This window comes from Aethalodelphis obliquidens, unplaced genomic scaffold (assembly GCF_003676395.1).
Source record: "Aethalodelphis obliquidens isolate GAN/ISIS:26980383/991018 unplaced genomic scaffold, ASM367639v1 scaffold8, whole genome shotgun sequence".
NCBI classification, from domain to species: Eukaryota; Metazoa; Chordata; class Mammalia; order Artiodactyla; family Delphinidae; genus Aethalodelphis; species Aethalodelphis obliquidens.
This window is the reverse complement of record NW_020837952.1, coordinates 38,760,925-38,787,368: the sequence shown is the minus strand read 5'-3', so window position 1 is coordinate 38,787,368 and position 26,444 is coordinate 38,760,925. Positions and strand designations below refer to the sequence as shown.

General features: G+C 36.8%; 1 protein-coding gene across 8 annotated transcripts in view; it reads left to right on the top strand.

The window, feature by feature from the left end:
* The window catches only part of CEP83 (centrosomal protein 83), a 133,594-nt gene that overhangs the window by 103,813 nt on the left and 3,337 nt on the right, over positions 1–26,444 (top strand). For 5 of the 8 annotated variants that reach the window (XM_027107201.1, XM_027107200.1, XM_027107198.1 and 2 more), the window contains 6 exons: positions 947–1,091; positions 1,205–1,354; positions 7,194–7,269; positions 9,940–10,097; positions 11,748–11,877; positions 26,039–26,142. In XM_027107201.1, coding sequence (XP_026963002.1) covers positions 947–1,091; positions 1,205–1,354; positions 7,194–7,269; positions 9,940–10,097; positions 11,748–11,877; positions 26,039–26,142 — 763 coding nt within the window. Of the gene's footprint in view, positions 1–946; positions 1,092–1,204; positions 1,355–7,193; positions 7,270–9,939; positions 10,098–11,747; positions 11,878–14,629; positions 14,693–24,296; positions 24,363–26,038; positions 26,144–26,444 lie in introns of those variants that run through there. The other 3 variants (XR_003432949.1, XM_027107203.1, XM_027107204.1) reach the window with 3 other exon arrangements.

Below are 26,444 nucleotides of genomic sequence, written 5' to 3'. Positions count from 1 at the left end.
AAAGAATATATAAGTGGGTTCCAGGTCCAGTTTTTAAGTTTAAAATTTTTTTTATGTAGACCCTAGGCCAGTTATTGGGCCTAGTTCAGCCTAAGCTTATTTTTAAACTCCAATTTAGTCTTAGAATGGCCTTCTCATCAAGATTTCTCAGAAATTATATTATTTCTGACTTTTATTAAGTACTTAAATAAGCTGCCTGGACCTGCAGCTGTCATGAAGTTGGTCTCTAGTTGAACTGGCCTCCAGTTTCAGTTTCAGACAGAGCTTATGATGAATGACTATTTTCATTATTAATTTCTACTTGATGTTGACTCACGGATTTTCATAGAGTTAGGGAGCATATTTTCTTTGGAACTTAAAGAGTTTGAGATCCAGTTTTGCATTCTTTTTAAACTTTGAGTTAGATATGAATTTGTTTTAGTTATTCCATATGCAAAATACTTGTCATTTCATTACAAGGAAAATTTGTGAATTCATTGGACAAACTTGAAAGTGTCCAATTTGTATTAGATATCTAACAGTTCTGATAAGTTTCAAAAGCTTCTGTGATTTTATTCACTCTGCTTTCCAGCTAGCTTTATGATGATGCTGTCTGTGGGATTTAGGTTACAGAACCCTTTTAGAAGTTACGTATTTAAACCTCTTTCAATATTACCCAGGTTGATGTCCCCAGCTCTCACGATCCAAATGAGTAAATGTATATAACCTTTTGTTAAAGTGTTTTTGTGTGAGTGCTTAATAAAATGACAAATTAAGTCTGAGTAGTAGTCTTTTTCGTTAAGAAAAGTTTACCAACAAAGTAAAGATCTTTGAGATGTGTATCTGGAGAGACTTACTTTCTATATTCTTTCGTCTTATCAGCTTACGAATATTTGCTGTTAATTGCAATTTTTCTTCTTAATAACATTGAATACAGTACAGTTTTCTCCTTTAAAAAAAATACTAGGATTACAGTCAGACAATGAAATTCTCACATCAGCTGTTGAACACCACAAAGTGCTTTTAGTAGAAAAGGACCGTGAATTAATACGTAAAGTACAAGCTGCCAAAGAAGAAGGTTACCAAAAACTTGTGGTATTACAAGATGAAAAGTAAGTACCTAATTACCTTATTTTGTGTTAAATCTCCTTGCAAATGAAAACATTTTGCTGTCATATCATCCTTATTGTAGTTCTTGTAATATAATTATCATCTGTTGTTTTAGGCTAGAACTTGAGAGCAGATTAGCGGATTTAGAGAAAATGAAAGTGGAACATGATGTCAGGAGGCAATCTGAAAAGGATCAGTGTGAAGAGAGATTGCGAGCTTCACAGATGGCAGAAGAGTCGGCCAGGAGGGAACTTCAGAGTATTAGGTTATATATGCATATTTTTTTAAACTTCATTTTGAAATAATCTCATAGCCAACAAAACATTGTAAAACTAGTACAGAGTATTCGCATATAATTTTCACCCAGATCTCCATATCTGAATTATTTTGATACCTTTGTTGGTTTCAGTTGGCCATATGTGAGTGTGTCTGTTTCTGGACTCTGTTCTATTCCATTTATCTGTATGTCTGTCTTGACAGCAATATCACACTCTCTTGACTACTGTAGCTTCATAGTAAGTTTGATTCAGGTAGTGCAAGTCTTCTACCTTGTTCTTTTTTGGCAAGATTGTTTTGGCTCTTCTAGGTCCTTTGCCTTTCCTTGTAAATAATCAGCTTATAACCATTTTCAAAAAGGCTTAAGATTTTGATTGGGATTGCACTGAATTTGTAGCTCAGTTTGAGAAGAGTTGTCATCTCAACAGTATTGAGTCTGTCCAATCCATGAATATGCCCTATCTCTCCATGTATTCAGATCATCTTTAATTTCTGTCATCAGAGTTTTGTAGTGTTCATTGTATATATCATGCTCATATTGTATTACATTATAATTCTAAGCATTTTTATGTGATTATAAGTGGAGTTATGTTTTAAAATTTTACTTTCTAATTGTTTATTGCTGACATATAGAAATATAGTTGAGGGGCTTCCCTGGTGGCACAATGGTTAAGAATCCGCCTGCCAACTCAGGGGACACCGGTTCGAGCCCTGGTCTGGGAAGATCCCACATGCCACAGAGCAACTAAGCCTGTGTGCCGCAACTACTGAGCCTGCACTCTAGAGCCCGTGAGCCACGACTGCTGAGCCTGTGTGCCGCAACTACTGAAGCCTGCACTCCTAGAGCCCGTGCTCTGCAACGGGAGAGGCCACTGCAATGAGAAGCCCATACACTGCAACGAGGAGTGGCCCCCGCTCGCTGCAACTAGAGAAAGCCCGCGCACAGCAACAAAGACCCAGTGCAGCCAAAAATAAAATAAATAAAATAGATACAACATTAAAGAAATAAAAAATGTTTAAGAAATATAGTTGATTTTTATGTATTGACCTTGTATCCTATGACCTTACAGAAGTCACGTATTTTCTACTAGCTGCTTTGTGGGTTCTTAGTTTTCTAACGTCATGTTGTATATGTTGTATTTCCTTTTAGTTTACTTGTTCATTTTTTGGTTTTGGTGTGTTTTTTTGAGGATTTAAGTAGGTTTTATTTTTTTGATAGTATTTTTTTCAATAGATCTTTATTGGAGTAAAATTTTTTGAGTTGGGAATTTAATTCAACTAATGTTCATTCTTTCATCTTTATTGGTAAAAGTATCATGCTGAGAATTTTCTTATCACTGCTTTTTAAATGTATCATATAGATTTTGATATGCAGTGTTTTAATTATCATTATTTTTTAGAAATTCCCTAATTTCAATTTGCATCTTCCTTTTCACCCAAGAAGCAATAGAAGGTATAGTTGTTTAATAGAAGGTGAAACTAATAGTTTTCTAGGGCTGCCACAACAAAATACCATAGACAGGGTAGTTTAAACAACAGAAATTAATTTTCTTACAGTTCTGGAGGCTAGAAGCCTCAGAGCTCAATGTGTTAGCAGATTTAGTTTCTCCTAAGGCCTGTCTCCTTGGCTTGCAGATTGGTTGCCTTCTTACTGTGTCCTCACAGGGGCTTTCCTCTGTGTGCATGTATCCCTGGTACTTCTCCCTCTTATAAGGACACCAGTCGTAGGATTAGGACCCACCCATATAACCTCATTTAACCTTCGTTACCTCTTTAAAGGCCTTGTCTCCAAATACAATCACGGGTAAGTGATTGAAGGATTTTGAATTTCCAGGTGATAGGGCTTTCTTGTTTATTTTGTTGTTAAATTTTAGTTTTATTTCATTGTGGTCAGAGTATTGATTCTGTTATTTCTGCTTTATGGAACACTCTAACGTTTTCCTTGTGACCTAATATCAAGGCCAGGACTACGGTAAAGCCAGTGAGGCACCCAGGGTGCAAAATTTAAAGAGGTACTCACTCTTATGTGTTGACATTGGACTTGCAGGAAACCTGGGGTGAGTCTCCTTAAATTTTTCACTCTGGGCACCTCACTTGCCTTATCTCAGTCTCAGACCTGTAATACATGATTGATTTTTATGAGTGTTACATAAGGACTAGTAAAGAAAGTACTCAATTATGAGTATAAAGTTTGAAATATACATCCATAAGATCTACCTTACTAACTATGATGTTCAGGTCTTCTGTATACTTTTTTTGTCCACTTCATTTGTCTTGTACAAAGAGTGATATATTAGTCCCCTATTATTGTGTTAGTGTGTTTCTATCTATGACTCCTTAAATTTCTTGTAATTTTTTTGCTTCATAGGTGATTGATATATTATTTGGTATATAGATAATCATAACAGTTATACTTTAATTATGAATTGTGGCTTTTAGCATTTAAAAGTACTTTTCTTTTTGTCATTTAATTTTTTTTGCTTGAATTCCACCTTGTTTGATATTGTTATTACTCCTATTTTATTTTACAATTGTTGATCTGTTTTTTCATAGATTTCTGACAGCTTTTGCTGTAGATTTTTTTAGGTGCATATATATTCATGGTTACTTGTTATTTTTCCTTTAATGTTTTATCTTGAATTTTATATGGTTTAATATTAACATTTCTACTGTTTCTTTCCTTTTGCTCATATTTGTGGTACATCTTTTCACTTTATTTTCAGCTTTATTTATTGTTTTATTTTAAATGTGTCCCTTATGGACAAAAAATATTACAATACCTTTTAAAAATACAATTTGGGGCTTCCCTGGTGGAACAGTGGTTGAGAGTCCGCCTGCCGATGCAGGGGACACGGGTTCATGCCCCGGTCCGGGAAGATCCCACATGCCGCGGAGCGGCTGGGCCCGTGAGCCATGGCCACTGAGCCTGCGCGTCCGGAGCCTGCGCTCCGCAACGGGAGAGGCCACAACAGTGAGAGGCCCGCGTATCACACACACAAAAAAGATTTGAATGATAGTTTCTTGAGCAGTATGTTAACTCATTGCGGAGCACAGGCTCTGGACGCACAGGCTCAGCGGCCATGGCTCACGGGCCCAGCCGCTCCGCGGCATGTGGAATATTCCCGGACCGGGGCATGAACCCGTGTCCCCTGCATCGGCAGGCGGACTCTCAACCACTGCGCCACCAGAGAAGCCCCTAAGGTTACTTTTTATTTGTAAAATGTAATTATCCCTTAGAATCCTAAATGTAATGATCTTAAATCATGGACTAATTTTCTTCTTAAAAAAAATCAAAAATCTCCTATCAGTTATGAATTCTAACCCAGCACTGCTTCAGCAAAGTGAACTGAAGAAAATTTTGTAGATCATCTCTTATAGTCTACCAAAATGGTGTTCTTACTCCTTTCATGTTTACTGATAGTCAGATACTCTTTACCAATGGTTTCTTTGGCTTCAGTTTCTATAGGTAGGGCATTTTTGTTTCTCTTCATATCTACATAATTATTTAGAAAGTATTCAGGCCACTAATGCTTTCATAACTCGGTCCTGTTTCCTGTTGATTTATCATGTGTATCCAAAATCTCGACCAGAGCTAAGATATACTTGGGGCCTAACTTTTCTAACTCTGGACTGGAGCTAGGACCCATGGTGTTTTCTCCCCTATTTTCATCTCCATGGTTCTGTAGAAAGAAACCTTTATTAACTCGGTAACCTAAAAGCTCCAAGTTAATAACAACCTTAAACATTTAAGGGAGAAATGCCCAGAAAGTTTGAGGGAGTAATAGTATAGCTAGAATTATGGAATAAGAGTATGATTGGTACTGTCAAAGGAGCACAGGAAGAGCAAGACTGGTCCTCTTCCTTTAGGTCCATTGTTTCTGGCGTTTGTATGTAAATATCTCAGGAGCAGTGTGTTTTATTGTTTCTTCCATATCATATTGTCCAACCACCTTGTGCATTTAAATGTGTAATCCAGGATTTGGGTTGGTTCATTCAGTCCAACAACAGATACTTACTGAATTTTTTTTTAATAGATCTTTATTGGAGTATAATTGCTTCACAATACCATGTTAGTTTCTGTTGCACAACAAAGCGAATCAGCCATATGCACACACATGTCCCCATATCCCCTCCCTCTTGAGCCTCCCTCCCACCGTGTCTATCCCACCCCTCTAGGTCATCGCAAAGCACCGAGCCGACCTCCCTGTGCTATGCTGCTGTTTCCCACCAGCCAACTATTTTGCATTTGGTAGTGTATATATGTCGATGTTACTCTCACTTAGCCCCAGCTTCACCCTCCCACCCCACGTCATCAAGTCTGTTCTCTATGTCTACCTCTTTATTCCTGCCCTGCAACTAAGTTCATCAGTACCTTCTTTTTTTTTTTTTAGATTCCATATATATGCGTTAGCATACTGTATTTGTTTTCCTCTTTCTGACTTCACTCTGTGTGACAGACTCTAGGTCCATCCACCTCACTACAAATAACTCAATTTTGTTTCTTTTTATGGCTGAGTAATATTCCATTTTGTGTATGTGCCACGTCTTCTTTATCTCTTCATCTGTCAGTGGTCATTTAGGTTGGTTCCATGTCCTGGCTATTATAAATAGTGCTGCAGTGAACATTGTGGTGCATGTCTCTTTTTGAATTATGGTTTTCTCAGGGTATTAGTGTTTAAAGCACAGCCTAGGCCTTTGAGAATATTGTCTTCCCAAGAAGCATTTCTAATTGGGTTGAAAAGGCATGCTAATAATGCTAAACTATAACTAGTACGTGCCAAGCAAATTATATTTGAGGTAAATGAAGGATTTTTAAAAGGGAAGTTTGAGGGCTTATCCTGTCAGAGCTAATTAAGTGTATAGTCTTTCTCATGAGGTTAGTTAGTCCCTTGGTCACCAGGGATACACTCTGTTTTAAGGTTTTGGCCGAGAATGTATCATTCCTTTTGAAAAGGACAAAAATTGTGTAAGTGTGCATTCATCTCAGGGATGAAAACTCATAATATATTTTATAGAATACAGTATGGTGTCTGTACTAGATAGTTTTCTTTTAAATTCTGAATTTAAAATCAGTATAATTATGGCATAATGAAGTGGGAGACAGAGATACTTACTTGGGTGTGAGAAGACCTGGGTCTCATCACACTTGGTAGCTGTGTGATTTGGGCCTAACTTTGCTAAGCCTCAACCTCTTTTTCTGTATTATCTGGAATTATAAAGATGACTCTGCTTACTTCCATACAACTGTTATGAGAAATTATTACAATTGGCCAACTTAATTAAATGCCTCTTATACTATAGACATCATGGTAGGCATTTAGGATACATTTAGGAGCTCTATAACCCAGTAGAGTGAAGGTGAAGTAGCAGTATATCTGAAAGCATTTTGTAAATTGTGAAATACTGTATGGCTATAAGATAGCTTCTCCTAAACTGGACTCCTTTCTCCTGCCTTACTGACCCACTAGGCACTCCTCCACCAAAGCCATTTTTTCAGGCTGTTCCCTGTGTTTATCAAGATCCTACCCATCAGAGTTTTATCTCCATGTAGTAGTCTCTCATCCTTCTAGATAGACTTGATTTCTCATCTTCTCTATGCCCATAGTTTGTAGATTTTTCCATAGCAAAAGCAGAAATTTGTTACGTTTTAATTATATGTGGACACAGCTTAGTTGCCTGAAGTCAAAATCTTTGTCTTTGAATCTACCACTTTATATAGCACAGTGCCTTGTGTCAATATGGGCACTCAATAATATGATTGTCTAATTCAGTGAAATATATGAACTACGGATTTTTAGTAATGTCTTTTGTTGGGTTGTGATTTTTAGGTTAAAACTTCAACAACAAATTGTGAATATTGAAAATGCAGAGAAAGAAAAAAATGAAAATTCTGACCTGAAACAGGTATTATTTTAGCAAACATTTTGCTTTTATTTTTTAAGTGCTTCTTTAAATCTGTGTTTTTGAATCTTTATTGGAATTGTATATATAAATATTCTGAAAATATCACTCCAATTGATAATGAATTGATGAAGTTGATACGTAAAGATAAAATGTTTAGACCTCTTTAAGCTCTTGTTTAGTAAGCTTCTTTTGTTTTTCTTAAGATATTTATATGCTGCAGCTCATGATGAATTTTTTTTAAATTATAGTTTAAAGGGCAGTATTTTGAATTACTTGTGTGATTGACTTGTAACTTTGCATTTCTTATTCCATGAGCTATTTTTTATTATATCCCTATGAAATCTAAGAGTTGTATTTATGGAAGGAAATTCATATTTTAATTAAAGTTGTTTGGGTTCGGGAAAGATTTATATGGGCAAAACAAATTATGAGGAGTGAAAATTCCATTTTTAGGATTTATGCTTGCATGCTAGCTGGCATTGCTTTGCATGTATAGTTATGGTTTCTAAGTTCCAAGTAGGAGGGCATAATGTGTGATACTCTGAGAGAGTTATCTAGTTTCATTGACATTGGGCTTTCTGTCATCCTGTAGATATGGAGAAGTATTAAGCTCTTTGAAAGTTGCTTGTTCAACCAGCTGTAATACAAGTTTTATATTTACCGCTGCAGTTAAAAGGACTGAATAGTTCTTCATGGAGAAATTCATTCTAAAATAGAAATCTGAGACATACCTTTTTACTTTATTCTTCTGACAGTTGCTCTTTGGACCTATACAGTTCTGTATGTGGCTTTGCTACCATCAGGAAGTAATGGAATTATTTCCCGTTTATTGTGTAAAGAATCTGGTTTCTTTTGGCTCTTGAGTCTTGTAATGGATTCTTTTGATCTGAAGTCACTTGACTCTCTGCCTCCAAACTTCTCTCAAGAGAATGGCTTAGAGAGGTAGAAGAAAGTGAAAGAAAAATGAATACTTGTTTATTAATTGGTAAAATGGCTTTTGCAAGAATTAGGTGTAAGTATGTCCCAAATGAATTATTTGGATAAGACTTAAGAGCAATGTGAATCTCCTAGCCTGTTAATCTGTAACTAGATAATTAGCTACTTTTCATGAGAAAAAGTACTCCCAGATAAAGGTAAACTGGGATGAAGAAGCCTGACATTTCACAGTTTGATAAATGGTTCTAGAGGCCAAGGAATCCCTACCATTCATTAGGTTTCTCTGAGCATCTTTCTTCTGCCCAACACTCCATAAAATGCTTAAAAACTACTCAAAAACAATGTGAGAATGATCCTATCTGCATTTATGACTCCTGACTATTCAGAGAGCAGAACCTTTGGAAGGGTTGCTAATCACAATGTTGTGGGAGTGGGAGAATGGATTTTCTTAGCAGCTTTCCCAGCTTACCTTTTAAAATCTGTTCTTTCCTCGGAGGCTAGGAGACTAATATTTGGATTTTCTTTGCTCACCTCCCTGCTCTCCTTCTAATGACACTTCTCCCCATTTCTAGTACCTCTTCTGGCCTGCTTATTTGGGGAAGAAGAGAGAGGACTCAGTGGCAGATTGAGGAATAGGGTTCTTGATGGTCTCTGGTTATATTAAGATATGATCCTAATGCTGCTGCCTTTTTTTTTTTTTTAACGTTTTTATTGGAGTATAATTGCTTTACAATAGTGTGTTAGTTTCTGCTTTATAACAAAATGAATCAGTTATACATATACATATGTCCCCATATCTCCTCCCTCTTGCATCTCCCTCCCACCCTCCCTATCCCATCCTCTAGCTGGTCACAGAGCACCAAGCTGATCTCCCTGTGCTATGCGACTGCTTCCCACTAGCTATCTATTTCACATTTGGTAGTGTATATATGTCAATGCCACTCTCTCACTTCATCCCAGCTTACCCTTCCCCCTCCCTGTGTCCTCAAGTCCATTCTCTAGTAGGTCTGTGTCTTTATTCCCGTCTTGCCCCTAGGTTCTTCATGACCTTTTTTTTTTTTAGATTCCATATATATGTGTTAGCATATGGTATTTGTTTTTCTCTTTCTGACTTCACTCTGTATGACAGACTCTAGGTCCATCCACCTCACTACAAATAACTCAGTTTCCTTTCTTTTTATGTCGGAGTAATATTCCATTGTATATGTGTGCCACATCTTCTTTATCCATTCGTCTGTCGATGGACACGTAGGTTGCTTCCATGTCCTGGCTTTTGTAAATAGAGCTGCAGTGAACATTGTGGTACATGACTCTTTTTGAATTATGGTTTTCTCAGGGTATATGCCCAGTAGTGGAATTGCTGGACCGTATGGTAGTTCTATTTTTAGTTTTTTAAGGAACCTCCATACTGTTCTCCATAGTGGCTGTATCAATTTACATTCCCACCAACAGTGCAAGAGGGTTCCCTTTTCTCCACCCCCTCTCCAGCATTTGTTGTTTGTAGATTTTTTGATGATGGCCATTCTGACCGGTGTGAGATGATATCGCCTTGTAGTTTTGATTTGCATTTCTCTAACGCTGGTGCTTTTTATAATTTCATTTCAGGGTGTCCTGAAGGGCACATCAGTTGGGTGTGGCATTTGTGAGGGAAGATGCTTAGTGTCCTCTGTGTCTCTCATATTCTATTGCATTTGTTTAGTGGCCTTATATTTCTCTTCTTTCTTCTCTTTTAAGCAAATCAGTAGTTTGCAGATCCAAGTGACCTCACTTGCACAGTCAGAGAATGAGTTGCTGAATTCAAACCAAACACTGAAGGAAATGGTGGAGAGGTTAAAACAGGAATGCCGAAATTTAAGAAGCCAAGCTGAAAAAGCACAACTAGAAGTTGAAAAGTAGAGTTTGCTCTTTCTTTTTTATGTACAAACTGTTTCTTCTTTCTGCTATATTATATATAGTTCTTTTAATGATGATTCCAGTGTTGACTGTATTTTGGGAACTAGTTACAAATACCCCATTGACAGTGTACAGTGGTCTTAGGTAATATATTTTCTGTTTCTAGAGATGAGCTTTATGGACTCTTGGATTGATTTAAAAAAAGAAAAGAAAAGAAAATAGACATCTAGGGAAGAAAACCTTTTAAAATTCTGCCTGACCCCACAGTATTATGAAAACCTTCAAAGAAACACTTCTGTATTCATTGAGTAAATCAATACATTTCTTACTTCAAATATCTAAATTATTCTGAATGCCAGAGAACAGAAACAAAATTTTTGATGTGTACAGCTTACTTCTTAGAATTATAGTTATAATCTTTTGGATTTTCCCTTTGAAAAGTTCATTTACTTGTTTATATTTTTTGATTTTGAAATCTCTTAGTAGTAGACAGTCTAGTAAACTGGTAGGGAGATGAATTTGGTGACCAAGATCTTATATGCCCTGGAAAATGTTGTTTATATATGGTAGAAAACTACTATTTTGTATTTGCTTTGTTATTATAACATGTCATTATTATAAGTTTTTGAATCTATGAAACATTATTTTCACAGTTTTTCTTCTGAAGGCTACCTTGCCACATAAAACTTTTTCCTTATTTTTCTATTATTTAATATTTTAAGGCTTGTCCATGGACTCATATATGTGGTTGAATTTCAAGAAAAGGAAGTAAGCAAGATAACTGTCCATAATGTGTTGTGATGTTCCACAGGGTCCAAATTATTTTGCTTATATTTTGCAAATAATAGGAATTTGTATCTTGGGATCCTCAAGTGATTTGAAATGTGCTTAAGAATTCCAATCATAGTATAGCTAGCAAATGTAACTAACTCATTGGTTTCTGAATGTTATTCATAGGATTATATAGCAGAAAATAGCTGGACCTGGGGTCAATAGAATGTGATTTTGATCCCAGCTAAGATACTTAAAATCTGTTTGACCTTAGTCATGCAGTCTGACTCCTCAGGGTTTGTATATCTCATTTGTACTGCCTGTAGTGATGATACTAAAAATCATAAAGTATACAGAAGAGCTTTAAAGGTGTAATTTGTTATGATGTTACTATAAAATACCATTTATATGAATTTTACTCTAGCCAGGAAACATACCACATTAAGACTTGATACCAAGGTTGATTTTAAACCATCTTTATTAGGCCCAGTTTTTAATAGCTTGGTGGTATCATGGTTTCAAGCTGATTATCAGTTGTTTGTCCTGTCCCCCCGTTAACTAGGTATAAGTCTTTAAGCAAGTTAGTTAACAGCTCTAAGCCTCAGTTTCCTCAGCTATAAAATGGAAATGATAGACGTACCTAACTCAGGGGTTACTGTGAAGAATAAATGATGTAGTGCATGTACTGTTCTAAGCCCAGTGGCTGGCTCATAGGAAATACTGAGTAATGGTGGTGATAGCAGATACGTGGCCATGCAAGAATGCCTGTGTTGGATTATGAAGGCTGTGGGTGAAGTAGGTAGTGAGTTTGATTATACTTGCGGTAATATCTCTTCTAAGAGTTAACATCTCATGTTTTGCGTACGTTCTTCTGACAGGGCATTGGAAGAGAAGCAAATACAGTGGTTGGAAGAAAAGCATAGGCTTCATGAACGTATCACTGACAGAGAAGAAAAGTATAATCAAGCTAAGGAGAAATTGCAGCGAGCTGCAATTGCCCAAAAAAAGGCAAGTGGTTCTCATTAAAGTGATTTCTATAGAGTAAAAGCATAACTATTTTAGGAGAATAAGATGTATAATTAAAACTGAGACTTTACGGGTATGTTCAGTTTGATATTTAAACATGACATTTTGCTGTCACATTGTAAAGATAAATTGGGAAAATGCAAACTGCTCAACAGGTTTATTTCTAAATGTTGTGTACAAGTCAGTTTTTCAGAGTATGCATTTTTCCACAGAGACAGTGGTTTTCATTGATAAAGTTTCTAGACCAGCCCATACAAGTGTTGTTTAACTCATTCGCACTTAAATTACAGGGTGATTAGGCCTGTTTCAACTGTGCTTAACTAATACTTTTAACATTGTTTTTGTGGTTACAATACTTTTTTGTTTCCAACTCAGGAATATAGAAGCAAGTATCTCATTGCCCCAGCAGAAGGAACTAGGACTCCCCTGGCTTCTGAAACAGCCATGATAGTTCCCACAGCCATGATCTTTTTAAAGTTTCATCTTTGCAGGCATATTTTCTCCAGAACCTAAAAACTTTCTTTTCTTGGAACTAATCCAGGGCATCATGGAACTAATGTAACCAGATGATTCATCTAAGTCAGTGGTTTACAACTTTTTTCCTACTCAACAAACCCAAGGAATGTAGCATAGCCCCATCAGTAACCATGGCTCTCCATGGCAGCGATTCAGCAGTTATTTTTAGTAAGATTGGCGCATGTGTGTTGGGGGAAGGAAAAGGAAGTATTTAAAAAAAAATCCCACAAATGATTTGGATATGTCTCCATTTTATAAGTTCCTTTAGTAGTGGCATTGGTTGTGGGGAAGTGAGGAGGTCTGAAATGAGAGGAATTTGTACTCTAGACATAGGCACACCAGTGTCTTAATGTCTGTATGTTTATTGGTAAGGTTAGCTGTTCATATTTGCATAAGAGAAGAGAACTGTATATCATTTACATATTCTGAATTTGGAAATCAAGGACACAGTTTTTAGTTACCTGTTTACATTATTAGATATAACTGCCAAATTCATCCTGATAGTTGGAGTGACAACATGAGAAGTCTTAAAGTCATTACTTCCCCACTTTCTTGCTTTATGAATGCTGCTTTTCTCTTTCCATTATGCTAAAAGTAGTATAACATTGAGATTAGAAAATAGCACTTAACGATATAGGATCCCAGCGTTTTATACTCAAATATAAATACTTATGTTGTTGTTTCATTGTTTTTTCCCCTTGTATCACTTCTCTCTCTTTCTTTCCATATAAGTACTGAGCAGCGTATGGGTATTGATGGGATTTTAGTGAAGTTATTTCATGGCTTGGAATGATCTCCGAAATCCTACTTATGCTTCCTTGTACTGTTTGAAGCCTAAAAGCATCTGATGCCAGATTAGCTAGAAATCATAAGAAATTGTAAGAGCTGATTTTATCTTTCACAGAAAAAACTTTTTTGTTGGGGTTTTAGAGATAAGTGTCTTAGAGATCAGATTCTAATTATTGAGGCTAGGTTGGGTTGACTTCTTTTGGAGCAAATTGACATCCAGTGGTGAGAGAGGTTATCAACTAATCATAGGTATACCAGAAAGGGGAGGAGGTGATTTTTTTTTTTTTTAATTTTATTTATTTATTTTTGGCTGTGTTGGGTCTTCGTTTCTGTGCGCGGGCTTTCTCTAGTTGCGGCGAGCGGGGGGCACTCTTCATCGCGGTGCGCGGGCCTCTCACTGTCGCGGCCTCTCTTGTTGCGGAGCACAGGCTCCAGACGCGCAGGCTCAGTAGTTTTGGCTCACGGGCTTTGTTGCTCCGCGGCATGTGGGATCTTCCCAGACCAGGGCTCAAACCCATGTCCCCTGCATTGGCAGGCAGACTCTCAACCACTGCACCACCAGGGAAGCCCAGGAGGTGATATTTTAAGAAACGTGCGAAGTAACCTTTCATCAGTATTGACCTAGGATGAATGTTTTTCCTACTGAAATAACTGCCAAATTATGGGGGTGAATATAGTAAACACCTGTTTTACTTTTAAAAATGTGACCTGTGGATAATGGTTTTAAGTTGCAGGAAATTGTTAAACTCAATTCAGTAAAAATTATGACCCAGAGCTGTCCCATTATGTGGAGCACTGCCCTGTAGGCTTACAACTTTACCTCAATTAAAGTGGAAAAGCAGATAGTACATGTGACATAGAAATACTGTAAAAAGTATATAAGTATGTATAATTTTAGGGCTGGGGGATCTTAGCATTCAGATAGTTTTTACAGATTTGGAAACTGAAGTGGTAGGGAGCCAAGATCATTGACTAGTTAGGAACGCTGTGACTAAAGTCTACATTTTTCTATTCTTAATCCTGTGCTTTTTCTGCACTGTTAACTCTTTTAATTTCCCCCTTTCTTTGATTCGAGATACTTTACTGCTTTTCTCTTCATTATAACCATAATCCACATGAGTCTTATTTCCTGTGGCAGAATGATCACTATAAAATTAATTTTTTAAACTCACACCCTTTTCCCATTCAAGTTAAATATAGTGCTTCTGTATGAAAATGTTGGCTATAAGATTATATAAATATGATTCGTAAAATTGCAACAGACTTTTAAGTTTCTTAGATGGCAAAGATCATAACTTTCTTGTGTAGTAAGGCTTCAGTTAAGTCACAAAATATTAACTCTAGGGCGGAAATCATAGTCCTTTAGAGTTACTTTCCTGTGAGAGGTTCTTACAACTGGGGAGTAGCAGCTTTATTTTTTTTTCCCCAGGCTAGGTAAGATGGCTTCATTTACAGCTCCAACCTCCTAAGCACAGAGATTATGTCATTTCTGGTAAGTGTTTTTAGGTAGAGTCTTTGTTCAATGATATTTTGCTGTGTTGATTTGTTTGGAAAAGTTGGACCGGGTATCTTGAGTTGGAATGCCCTTCTGTAATTGATGACTTCTCTGTATGTTGTTCCCCACACTCTGTTGAAATGTGAGTATGAAGAGAGATCTCTTGGTATGAGGACAATGAGTTGTGCTTTTTCTTTTGAGGTGCTTGAAATGAGAACTTGTTATTTTTATTCTAAGGTATATCTCTAAAATAATTCTTGGTTAGATGTTATGAACGGTTTTGAGAAAGAAATGAACCATAGTCTTGAAGTTATAAAATATCTATTGAATATGCTGTGTGGCCTGGCATTATGTTATACACCGAGGGGAAAATAGAAGCCATGATTAATTCCTGCCCTTGATGACCATATAATCTAATTGGAGAAATAAAATAGCATGCAGTACCTAAAGAATCGATTAGTCATTTCCATGTGATCTGTGTGGACACTAAAGTTTGAGAACTACTGTGCTAGAGAGAAGAAAGCCTTCAGACAGGGAGACTAGTCAGGAAGCTATTTATAATAATCTTAAAATGAAGTAAGAAGTCTGGAATTTGGGCTTGCAATATAGAATGAAGGTGAAGGATGACTCCTAGAAGTATTCCAAAGGAAAAAATGAACAGAATATAGTGCTAAATAAGAAGAAAGAGAAAAATATGAAGTATTTTAGCTATGAGAGGATATAGAGGAGTTGTCATGATGGAATAAAGACCATGTGTCAGTTGAGTAGAAAGAGAAGATACATTTGACTAAACACATGTCAGGTATGAACTGATGGTAGTGCATCCATATAGACATGTCATAGACTTTTGTTTTTTTTTTTTTTTTTTTGGCTGCACTGTGCAGCATGTGGAACTTCCCTGACCAGGGATCAAACCCGTGCCCCCTGCAGTGGAAGCGCAGAGTCCTAACCACTGGACCACTAGGGAAGTCCTGTCCTAGACTGTTAAGTGAAGATATCATGTAGATTAACAGAAATAATGGAATGTAAAGCGTGCAGATCAGTAATTCAGCTTAGGGATGTATAATTAGACACTTGAGATTTTGAGAACTGTTGAAGAATAAAAGGACTAAGAACTAAGTTGACTTGGAAAGAGGAGCTGGATTTAGTAGAGGAATGGTCATAGAAGTAGAAGCTATAGTATGGTGTTATAGAAGCCACAGGAAAAGAAAGGAATCAAAGGTAAATGGTCGTGATTATTGAAGAGAGTTCATTGAATTTGGCTAGAAGGTGATAAAAGGAAAATTTCAGCTTTGATTCTTGCATCAGTATTCTTTTGATTTTTCTTTAACTCTTTTGTGTTGTAATGTGTGTAACACTAAGGCATCCATTTGATAGACCTGTGATTGTATTGGACTGATAAAATCAAAATTACAATCATTTCTTACAGCCACTTTCTCCTGTGGACTTTCATTTCTTTCAGTAGAATATCATTCTTCCAGTTACTTTGTCTTCAAACCTTTGATTCATCCTAAGGGCTCCCTTTCCCCAAATGTAGTCAGTCACTGTATTCGTTTCCTAGGTCTGCTATAACAAATTACTGCAAACTGTGTGGATTACTGCAAATTTAACAGAAATTACTGCAAATTTCTGTTAAAACAACAAATTTATAATCTCACAGTTCTGGAAGTTAGAAGTCCAAAATCAAGGTGCTGATAGGGCCATGCTCCCTCCAAAGGCTCTGGGGAAGTATCTGTTCCATGCCTCTCTCCTAGCTTGTGGTGGTTGCTAGCAATCCTTGGTGTTCCTTGGCTTGCAGACACATCACTTCAGTCTGTGCCTCTCTCTTCACGCGGTGTGTGTCTGTCTCTGTATCCAGATTTTTCCCTTTTCCTAAGGGCACAAGTCAATATTGGATTTAGGGCCCACCCTAATCCAGTATAACCTCATCTTAACTTTACGCTTTTTTCAGATAAGGTCACTCTGGAGTGTTTTCCAACACCAAGAACCAATTATCTAATTCTCTGGACACCAGCTGGGTGCCAATAATTCAATTAAATTCTGACACTACATCAGATTCCACAAATTAAAGGGTTCAGCCTCAAGACTAACCCCATGTCAGGTGTCAGGTCCTTAGCCATCTGCACTGCTGACCAATGACTATAAATTGGGGTACCCATAACACCCCCCACCCAGGTTCATAGAACTCAGGAAAACATTTTACTTGTATTTACTGGTTTATTAGAAAGGATACAACGCAGGGCGTTGTATAGAAGAGATGTATAGGGCGAGGTATGGAGGGGGAGGGGTGCCCTCTCTGGGAGTGCCCCCTTCTAGCAAATCAATGTATTCACTATCCTGGAAGCTTTCCAGGTATCCTTGTTCAAGAGTTTTTAATAGATATCAATCTCCAGTACTGCCACTCCCAGAAGTGGAGGGTGGAGAGTGGGAGGTGGGAATAGTGCTGCAAGTTCCTACCTTCTTACCACTTGGTCTTTCTAGTGACTAGCTCTATTTTGAGATTACCTAGGGGTCCCACCCTAAGTTAACTCATTAGTATTAACTCAGGTATGATTGAAAAGGGCTGGTTATGAATAGCAAAAGATGCTCCTATGACTCAGGAAATTCCATGTGTTTTAGGAGCTCTGTGCCAGAAGCCCAGGGCAAAGACCAGATATATTTCTTCTTATATCATAGTCACATTCTGAGATTCTGAGTAAACATAAATATTTCGGAGACGCTGTTCTACCCAGTATAGTCACTAGAGCCTGTGAATTCTTCCTTTATAATGTATCTCACATTTTCCCCACCTCATTTCTTTTTATTCTTATTGCAACATCCTAGCTCAGACTCTCTTCACTATGAGGTTTCTCTATATTCGTTTAGGCAGTTTACTCAACAGATTTATTGAGAACCTACTGTGTATTATACCAGGTACTGTTTTATTCACAGGGATACAGAAATAAAGACTCTGCACTGAGGAGCTTATGTTGTAGTGGATGGGAGACACGGGGTAAAGGAACAAGTGTCAGGTGGAGATGCGTGCTAAGAGGAAAACTAAGGGGGATAGAGGGCATTTATATAGGTGATCAGAGAAGCCTCTGATAAAGTAACGTTTGAGCAGAGACCTCGAGGAAAGAAGGGGGAGGCCATATTTTGTATGTAGGGGAAGAATGTTCCAGAGGGAATAGAAAGTAAAAGAGGCAGGGGTCTGCTTGGTATGTTGAAGGAATACAAGGAGGGAGACCTGGGTAACTGGAATGGACAGAAGTAGTAGGAGGCTAGGTGATGTAGGGGCTTTTTTTGGGTTTTATTCTGAATGAGATAGGAACACACTGGAGAGTTTTGAATTGAGAAATGCTGTAATCTGCATTATATCTTCAGGAGAATCTCTGGCTGTTGTGTAGAGGGGCAAACAGGACTCAGGAAGACCACTTTTCGGTAGTTCAGATGAGAGATGTAGAGAGCTAGTAGCAGACTTGTGGTCGGATTCTGTATATTTTTAAAGGTAGAACTTACAATGGTTACAGGGTATTAAAGAGATAAATCAAAGATGCCTAAGATGTTGGGCTTGAGCACGTGGTTAAAATAGAATTGCTGTTTACTGACATGGGAAAGACCTTGGAAGGAACAGGTTTAGGGATAAAATAAAGATGCCTCTTTTGGACACATTAACTCTTTGAGATGCCCATTAGACTTCCAAGTGGAGATACTAAGCATTCTGGTGAATACATGAATCAGGGCTTCAGGGAAGAGGACTAGGCTAGAGATAAAGATTTGGGACTTACCGGCATGTAAGTGATATTGAAAGCAATGGGATTAAAAAATAAGGTCACCTAGAAAGTGAAGGAAGACAGAAAAGAACAGGTTTGAGTTTTGAGGAATTCCAGACTTTAGAAGTTGGGAAGTTAAGGAGGAGACTGAGAAGGAGTGGCCAGTTCATGATAGGAAAAGAACCAAGAGAGTACTAGATGCCAAATGAAGAAAAACGCTTCAAGAAGGATTAGCTGTGTCGAATGACATCATAGTGTCGACGAAAAATTAATCAGGCGACCTAAGAAAGAATTGGAAAATTTTATTCAAGACAAATTTGAGGGTTAAAACCCAAGAAGAGCATCTCAGAAAGCTCTGAGAACTGTTCCGCCCGTTAGAAGTCAAGATACAGTTTATATAAGCTTTTTGAGACAGAGGGCTGTACATTAAATGACCTATTATTGACAGTTTACAAAATCCAGATTTTAGTGCCATTGTGGTGGGTCATGTGACCCTTTATAATCTAGAAGGAATGTTCTCTTTTAAGGCATTGTCTTGCTGATGCTAGGAGAATGTTGCTGTTTATGGTTGAGCAGGTATTCCTGCTGATGGGGGAGGTATGGTCAATGCATAATGCAGATACACAAGGCACAGTGAGGGGAGAGGGGAGGCCAAAGCGCAGAGAAGAATTTTTATGTTTAAATTTTTCTTGTCTTGCCATAAATATGAATTTTATTTCACAGTGGTAAGATGATAAAATAGTAAGATGAAGACTAAGAATCCATTTGCCTATATGGTAATTGTTGGTGGCTTTGTCAAGAGTTGTTTCTGTGGAGTAGTAGGTATGCAGGTCTGATTGAAATGGAGTATAGTTTGTCGAAGGAATTTTGTTGTGAAGAACAGAGAACTGGGGTAATAGCTAGCATTGTGGGAGCAAAGGCTTCCTTTAAGAAGGGAGAAATTATAGGATGATTCAGTAGCAAGGGGAAAATTGATGATGCAGGAGAAAGAGGGGGCAAATGAAGGGATGATATCTTTTAGTAGGCAGAAGGGCATTAGATTCAATTCAGAGAGGGAAGGGATAGAAACACAATGTATCTATTGTACCTGGAAAAAAGACAAAATATATGATTGTAAGTTCCTGATAAATTCATGGATGTAGTGGAAATTCTGTACTGATGGCTGCTATTTTCTCAATGCAAAAAAGAATCTGGGTCACCAGCTCAGACTGTGAAGAGTGGAGGTCTAACAGATTTGAGAAGAGACAAGAAGTTGTGAAAGAATGTAAGAGTTTGGGAGAGTGATTGGATTAGGGAAATTAGTAGGATTTCCAGGTACCAATAGGGGGGCCCATTTGAAGTTAGTGCTGGTTAATTTAAGGTGAGACCGGTCAGTGTGTGTGTGTGTGTGTGTGTGTGTGTTAGAAGAAGAAGAAGGAGGCTTGGCTTGGGTCAAGATAATGAGGGTGCTGCAAAGAAATGATTATAATGTTAGGGTCTAAGGCATTCATTGGGTCTACTAGTCAACCAGCTATCCAGTTCTTTTGCTGCATTCTAACTCAGTTCCTGGCAAAGAGTAGTGCTCAGTAAATGGCTGGTTGTTTTTACAGTGATGAGGATGGGGCAACATTGTCCTGAACCCTGTCTTCAGGAAGCTTATCTCCAGATTTGCCTCTTAAGAGGCAAACTTCAGAGTCCATCCTATACACTGATACCATATTAATCTTTTCAAAACAATGCTTTCACCCATCAGTTCCCCTGCTGGAGAACCATCAGGGGAATCCACATTCCTATAGAATTACAGATTCTTCTTAATTCATTTCTTATCCTTTCTAAAAAAGCCTTTTCTCAAGATTTTGTATTTTATGACTGGAATTCCCTTCAGAAATCCCTGTATTTTGTATTAACTATGGTTAATATAGGGCCCAGTTAAGTGTGCACTCTGTGTGTGTGTATAAATATACATGCTTAAGATTTGAAGATGATAGTGAAAAAATTGGTATTTTACTACAATTTAAATGAGCAGTACAAATGGAGAAATAGAACTAGATTTTAAGATTGCAGGTTTATATAATCATATAATAATGAAGTATTAAGCATTTCGATCTTTAAAATGTCTGCTGTTAGTTGAACTAAAATACCTAAAAGGAGCATATGCTTTTGATAATGACAGACTAGGAAATATGTGGATCAGCTCTCCACATGAGAACTAGAAGAATCAGACAAAATATTTTTAAAAATATCTCCATGAAGGGCAGTGAAGAATTAAGAGGCCAAGATCCTGGAGAGATGGGAAACCTGGAGAGGTGAGCTCAGCATTTGGGGCTGCTTTTCCCTTAGAGGAAGCTGCCAGTTCTGGAAGAGACAGCTTGAGAGGCTGAGAAGTGAAGCAAAGCTTTTGACAACCTCGTAGGGCTTGGGGACCAAAAATTGGAGTTCAGAATCTGCCAGAGAGAGGGTCTCAGGTCTGAGTCTACTAGTGCTGTGGGTTGAGACCATGAAGGGGTATGCCCTTGGACTAAGAGTGAACTAACTGCAAATAGCCTGGCCCTTGCAAGTATTGAAGCACAGCTTCAGATCATCTGTCCTTAAAATTAGATTAAATTAACCCCTGTTGTTAGTGTTCCTAGCTGCCTGCAAGAAACAAATGTAAATCTGCTTTAAGGGAAACTAGCATTGTAGGCTTCAGTTATTTCCTCAGTTTTTAAAATGTAGTGTCTAGCTCTAAATAAAAAATAAACAGAGATACTACTGCACATCCATTAAAATGGCTAAAATCCAAAACACTGACAGAACCAAATGCTGGTAAGGATATGGAACAATAGAAACTTTCATTTATTGCTGGTGGGGTTGTAAAATGGTACAGCCATTTTGGAAGACACTTCGGCAGATTCTTACAAAGTTAAAACGTAGTCTGGCCATACAGTCCAGCAGTCATGCTCCTAGGTATTCATTCAGATGAGTTGAAAATGTATGTTCACACACACAAAAAAACTGCACACAAACGTCTGTATCAGCTTTATTCATTATTGCCAAAAGTTGGAAGCAAGCAATATGTCCTTCAGTAGGTGAAGGTTAAAAAACTTTGCTGTATCCATACAAGAGAATATTATCCAGTGACAAAAAGAAATGAGCTATTAAGCCATGCAAAGACATGGAAGAACCTTAAATGCATATTGCTAAATGAAAAAAGCCAGTCTGAAAAGACTATATATACTGAAAGATTTCAAATATATGACATTCTGGAAAAGGCAAAACTATGGAGACAAAAAAAATCAGTGATTGACAGTTTGTGGGGTAGGAAGTAGGGATGAATAGGTAGAGCACAGGGAATTTTTAGGGCAGTGAAACTATTCTGTATGGTACCGCAATAGTGCGTACAGGACAGTATGCATTTGACAAAACCATAGAACTGAACAACACAAAGAGTGACAATGTAAACTGGACTTTAGTTGATAATAATGTATCAGTATTGGTTTATCAATTTTAACAAATTTCTATTAATAATTTTAAAAATAGCTGCATGAGGAAATAACATTGAAAATCAAGAGAAGTAACAATCAATATAAAGAAACCCCCCATAGGGGATCCAGGTAATGGAGTTATCAGATACAGAATTTAAAATTACCGTGTTGTAGATGCTCAGAAATAAATGCTTGAGAATTGATCAGTAAACTAGAAAACATTTTTTAAAATGGCAGGCTTAGAACTAAAAAACACAATAACTGAATTATGAACTCTGTGTATAGATTTAACAACATCCTCATCTGCCTCCGCAAGGCATGAGCAGAAATCAGTGAAGCAGAGGTAATACAATAGAGAAAATTTAACTTGCCAAGAGCTGATCAATCTGAAAAGATTGATAAAATGGCTTCTCCCCAAACTCCTCATAAAGTAGGTAGGTAGGTAGATGAATAAACACAAATGGACAATATAATGAATGAAAAAGGGGTATCACTATACATCTTATAGATATTAAAACAAAAAGACTATTATAAGAACAACTGTGTTAATTATGCAATTTTGATGAAATGAACAAATTCCTTGAACATCTCAACAAAACTAATACAAGAATAATTAGGAAATCTAAATAGTCCTGTATCCATTAGGGAAATGGACTCCTTAATTTAAAACCTTCCATAGAGAAAATTTGGTATTTATATATAGCAAAATGATTACCACAATAAGTCTAGTTAACATCCATTACCATATATAGCTACAGAATTTTTTTCTTGTAATGAGAACTTTTAAGATATCGCTCAGTAACTTTCAAATACTGCAATGCGCATCATTAACTATAGTCACCATGCTGTACTTTACATCCACAGAACTGATTTATTTTATAACTGGAAGTTTGTACCTTCTGACCTCCTTCACCCAGCCCCCAGTCCCTGCCTCTGGCAACTGCCAGTCTGTTCTCTGTATCTTTGAGCTTATTTTATTTTATTTTTTAAAGATTCCACATGTAAGTGAAATTATGTGGTATTTTTTCTTTCTCAGTCTGGTTTATTTCACTTAGCAAAATGCCCTTAAGGTCCATCCATGTTGTCACAAATGGCAAGATTTTCTTCTCTTTTATGGCTGAATAATATTCCAGTGTGTATATCACATCTTCTTTATCCATTTATCCATTGATGGATACTTAGGTTGCTTCCATGTCTTGGCTGTTGTAAATACTGCTGCAATGAACATGGGGGGTGCATATGCCTTTTCAAGTTAGTGTTTTTGTTTTTTTTCACTAAATACCCAGAAGTGGAATTGCTGGTAGTTCTATTTTTAATTTTTTGAGGAACCTTCGTGTTATTTTCCATAGTGGCTGCATAAATTTACATTCCCACCGACAGTGCGTGAGAGTTCCCTTTTCTCCACATTCTCACCAACACTTGTTGTTTCTTGTCTTTTTGAGAATAGCCATTCTGACAGTTGTAAGGTGATAATCTCATTGTGGTTTTGACTTGCATTTCTGTGATGATCAGTTCTTTCTTTACATACACAATTAGAAAATAAAATATATACCATTTACATTAGCATAAAAAATATAAAATATTTAGGAACAAATCTAATAAAAGATAGGCAAATATTGCTAAGAAAAACTAAAGAAGACCTAGATAAAGGGAAACTATACCACGCTTGATTTGAAAGACTCAATATTATTAAGATGTCAGTTCTTCCCAAACTGATCTGTAGATTGAATGCAGTCCTAATCAAAATTTCATTAGTTTTCCTTGTGGAAATTGGAAAGTAGATTCTAAAATTCATATGAAAGTACAAAGGACTAGAACAACCAAGGCAATCTTGAAGAAAAATAACAAAGCTGGAGGACTTAACACTACTAGGTATCAAGATTTACTTTAAGCTACAGTCATTTAAACAGTGTGGTATCGACATAAGGATAGACAGACAAATGGAACAGAATACAGTCCAGGAATAGTATATGAACACCTGACTTACCACAAAGTACCACTGCCTTTCAATAGGGAAAGGATAGTCCTTTAATGATGTGGAGTCAATTGGTTATCATTAACCCAACCTAATTAGATAAAAATGAACCACAGACCCAAATGTGACAAGTAAAAAAATAAAGCTGCTAGAAAAAAACTTGGGGAGAAAATCTTAAGATCTTGGGATAAGTTTTTTTAAACAGGACATAAAAAGCCCTAACTGTAAAAGATATGGTTGATAATTTGGATTTTATTACAATTAAGGACTTCTTTTTATAACACGACACTCTTATGGGAAAAAATGTTACCACACACTGAGAGAAGGTCAATCTGCAACACAAATATCTGACAAAGGATTCGTATTCTGAATATATAAAGAACTCCTACAAATAAGAAATGGATTACTCAAAAAAAAATTTTTTTAAACAGGCAAAAGACTAAGACAAGCACTTCACAAAAAAAGGATATCCAGATGGTCAGTATGCATAAGAAAAGGTAATCACCCTCATTAGCTAACAGGAAAATGCACATTAAAGCTACAGTGACATATTATTCTATTCCACCAGAGTAGCTAAAATTTTAAAAGACCGACCACACCAAGTGTTGGTAAGGATGTAGAGCAATTAGAACTGTTGTATATTGCTGGTGGGCCTGTAATTAGTAATTAGTTAGAACCACTTTAGAAAACTGACAGTTTTTACTAAAGATAAAACATATGTATACTGTATGACTCATTCCTGGGTATATACTCAAAGAGAAATGAGGACATATATCTACCAAAAGCATATTCAGGAATGTTCATAAAACTTGATTCATAGTAGCTTCAAAGTAGAAAACAATTCAAATTCTTATCAGTAGGAGAAGGGATAAAATATAGTGTGTTTGTAAAATGGATAACAGCATAACAGTAGAGAGGAACTGTGACATGCAATAACATGGCTTATAGGGATAAAACGTTGAACAACCACCAAAAAATCCAGAAACAGAAGTGTATATAGTGTATGATTTCTTTGATGTGGGCAGGTGAATGAATAGACAGAGTCCTGAGTCACCTGTACATATATACATACTTGTGCTAATAAAGGACAGAAGGGTGGTTCCTGGGCCAGGGTAGGCGATGAATGAGCTATACCCGTAAGCAGTAACATGAATGAATCTCGCAGTATTGAGTGAAAGAAAAAAGCCATCTGTAAAAGAATGTGCACTGTGACTCCATTTGTATGAAGTTCAAAAATACACAAAACTACAGCTTTGGAAGTAAATTAGTTGGTTACCTTTTCAGAGGACAGAGGGGGTAGAGATTGAAAGGAGGGAAGGGTAGGGGCCCTTTTGGTACGGCAGTGCTCTTGACCTGTGAGGTAACAACACCAGCATTTGCTTCGTGGTTTTACATTTTGCTTTACATTTACATTATGTGCATTTTTCTGTAAGCCTGTTATACTTAGGTAAAGAGTTAGAAAACAGAAATCTAAAAGGTCTGGAGCTACTAAGTGATGGTCAACATTTATAGGTGTTTTTCTGTAAAAAAAAAAAAATAAAAACGACCTGTTTATAAAACTGAAAAAGTGTTACCTTTTTTCATTTACTACTTTTGCATTATACATAGATTTTTCCATATTAGAAAATTTTCCCTTTATGAAGTTTAAATTTTTTTCTTTTTAATATTTAGAAAGGCATGCTTTCAAACTGAGATGCATCCATAATCAATCTTATCTGTCTGATCCTTTAATTTACTACTTTGGTAGCAATTTATCAGTTGCAAACATGCTTTTAAATTTTAAATTTATAGTTGTTTTAAACCCATGATAATCTTCTGGGAAAATGAACAGTCACGATTATGAGGTGACAGGTAAACTCATTAGTAAAACTTGACTCCTTCCCTTCCTAGATTTTTTATTTGCACAATTTCCTTATTGATATCAATTTTCTGGCTTGACATTTATAATGGTTCTGTTTGTCACGTTGAGGATATGAGGTAGATCTGTGTTTTATTACCTTTAAAATTTTTAGTAAGCATCATATCTACTAATCTTTGCTCCTAGTATTCCCTGAAAATACTCATCTCTAAGTAAAATTTTTTTGGTGAGTAAAATATTCACTATATAGCTTTGTTCAAATAGGAGAGTATGTATTACCATACTTGCTCATATGAATTGTTTCTCTTTTTCTAGAGAAAATCTCTCCATGAAAACAAGTTGAAGAGAATGCAGGAAAAGGTAGAAGTCTTGGAGGCAAAGAGAGAAGAATTAGAAACAGAAAATCAGGTGTTAAATAGGTAATGTGTTTGTATGTATACATACCCCATGTGGCTATTTTGACATTATACAACTTTGTTTCTGAGTATAGTGCACTTGGGTTTCTTTTAAAATATACATTTAAAAGAATTCTAAAACTATGCATTAGACTCCTAATTCATTATCTTTGCTTTTTTTTTCTGATTGAATGTTTCTTCAAACCAAAAGGTCTTTAACACATGCATTTGTATTACAGTTGGGACTGACAGGAGAGGTCAGTCACTGGCTTTGGTAGCCAGGAGTGGTGTGAATCCTTGCTGCTGAGACGAGACAGTTTAGTGAT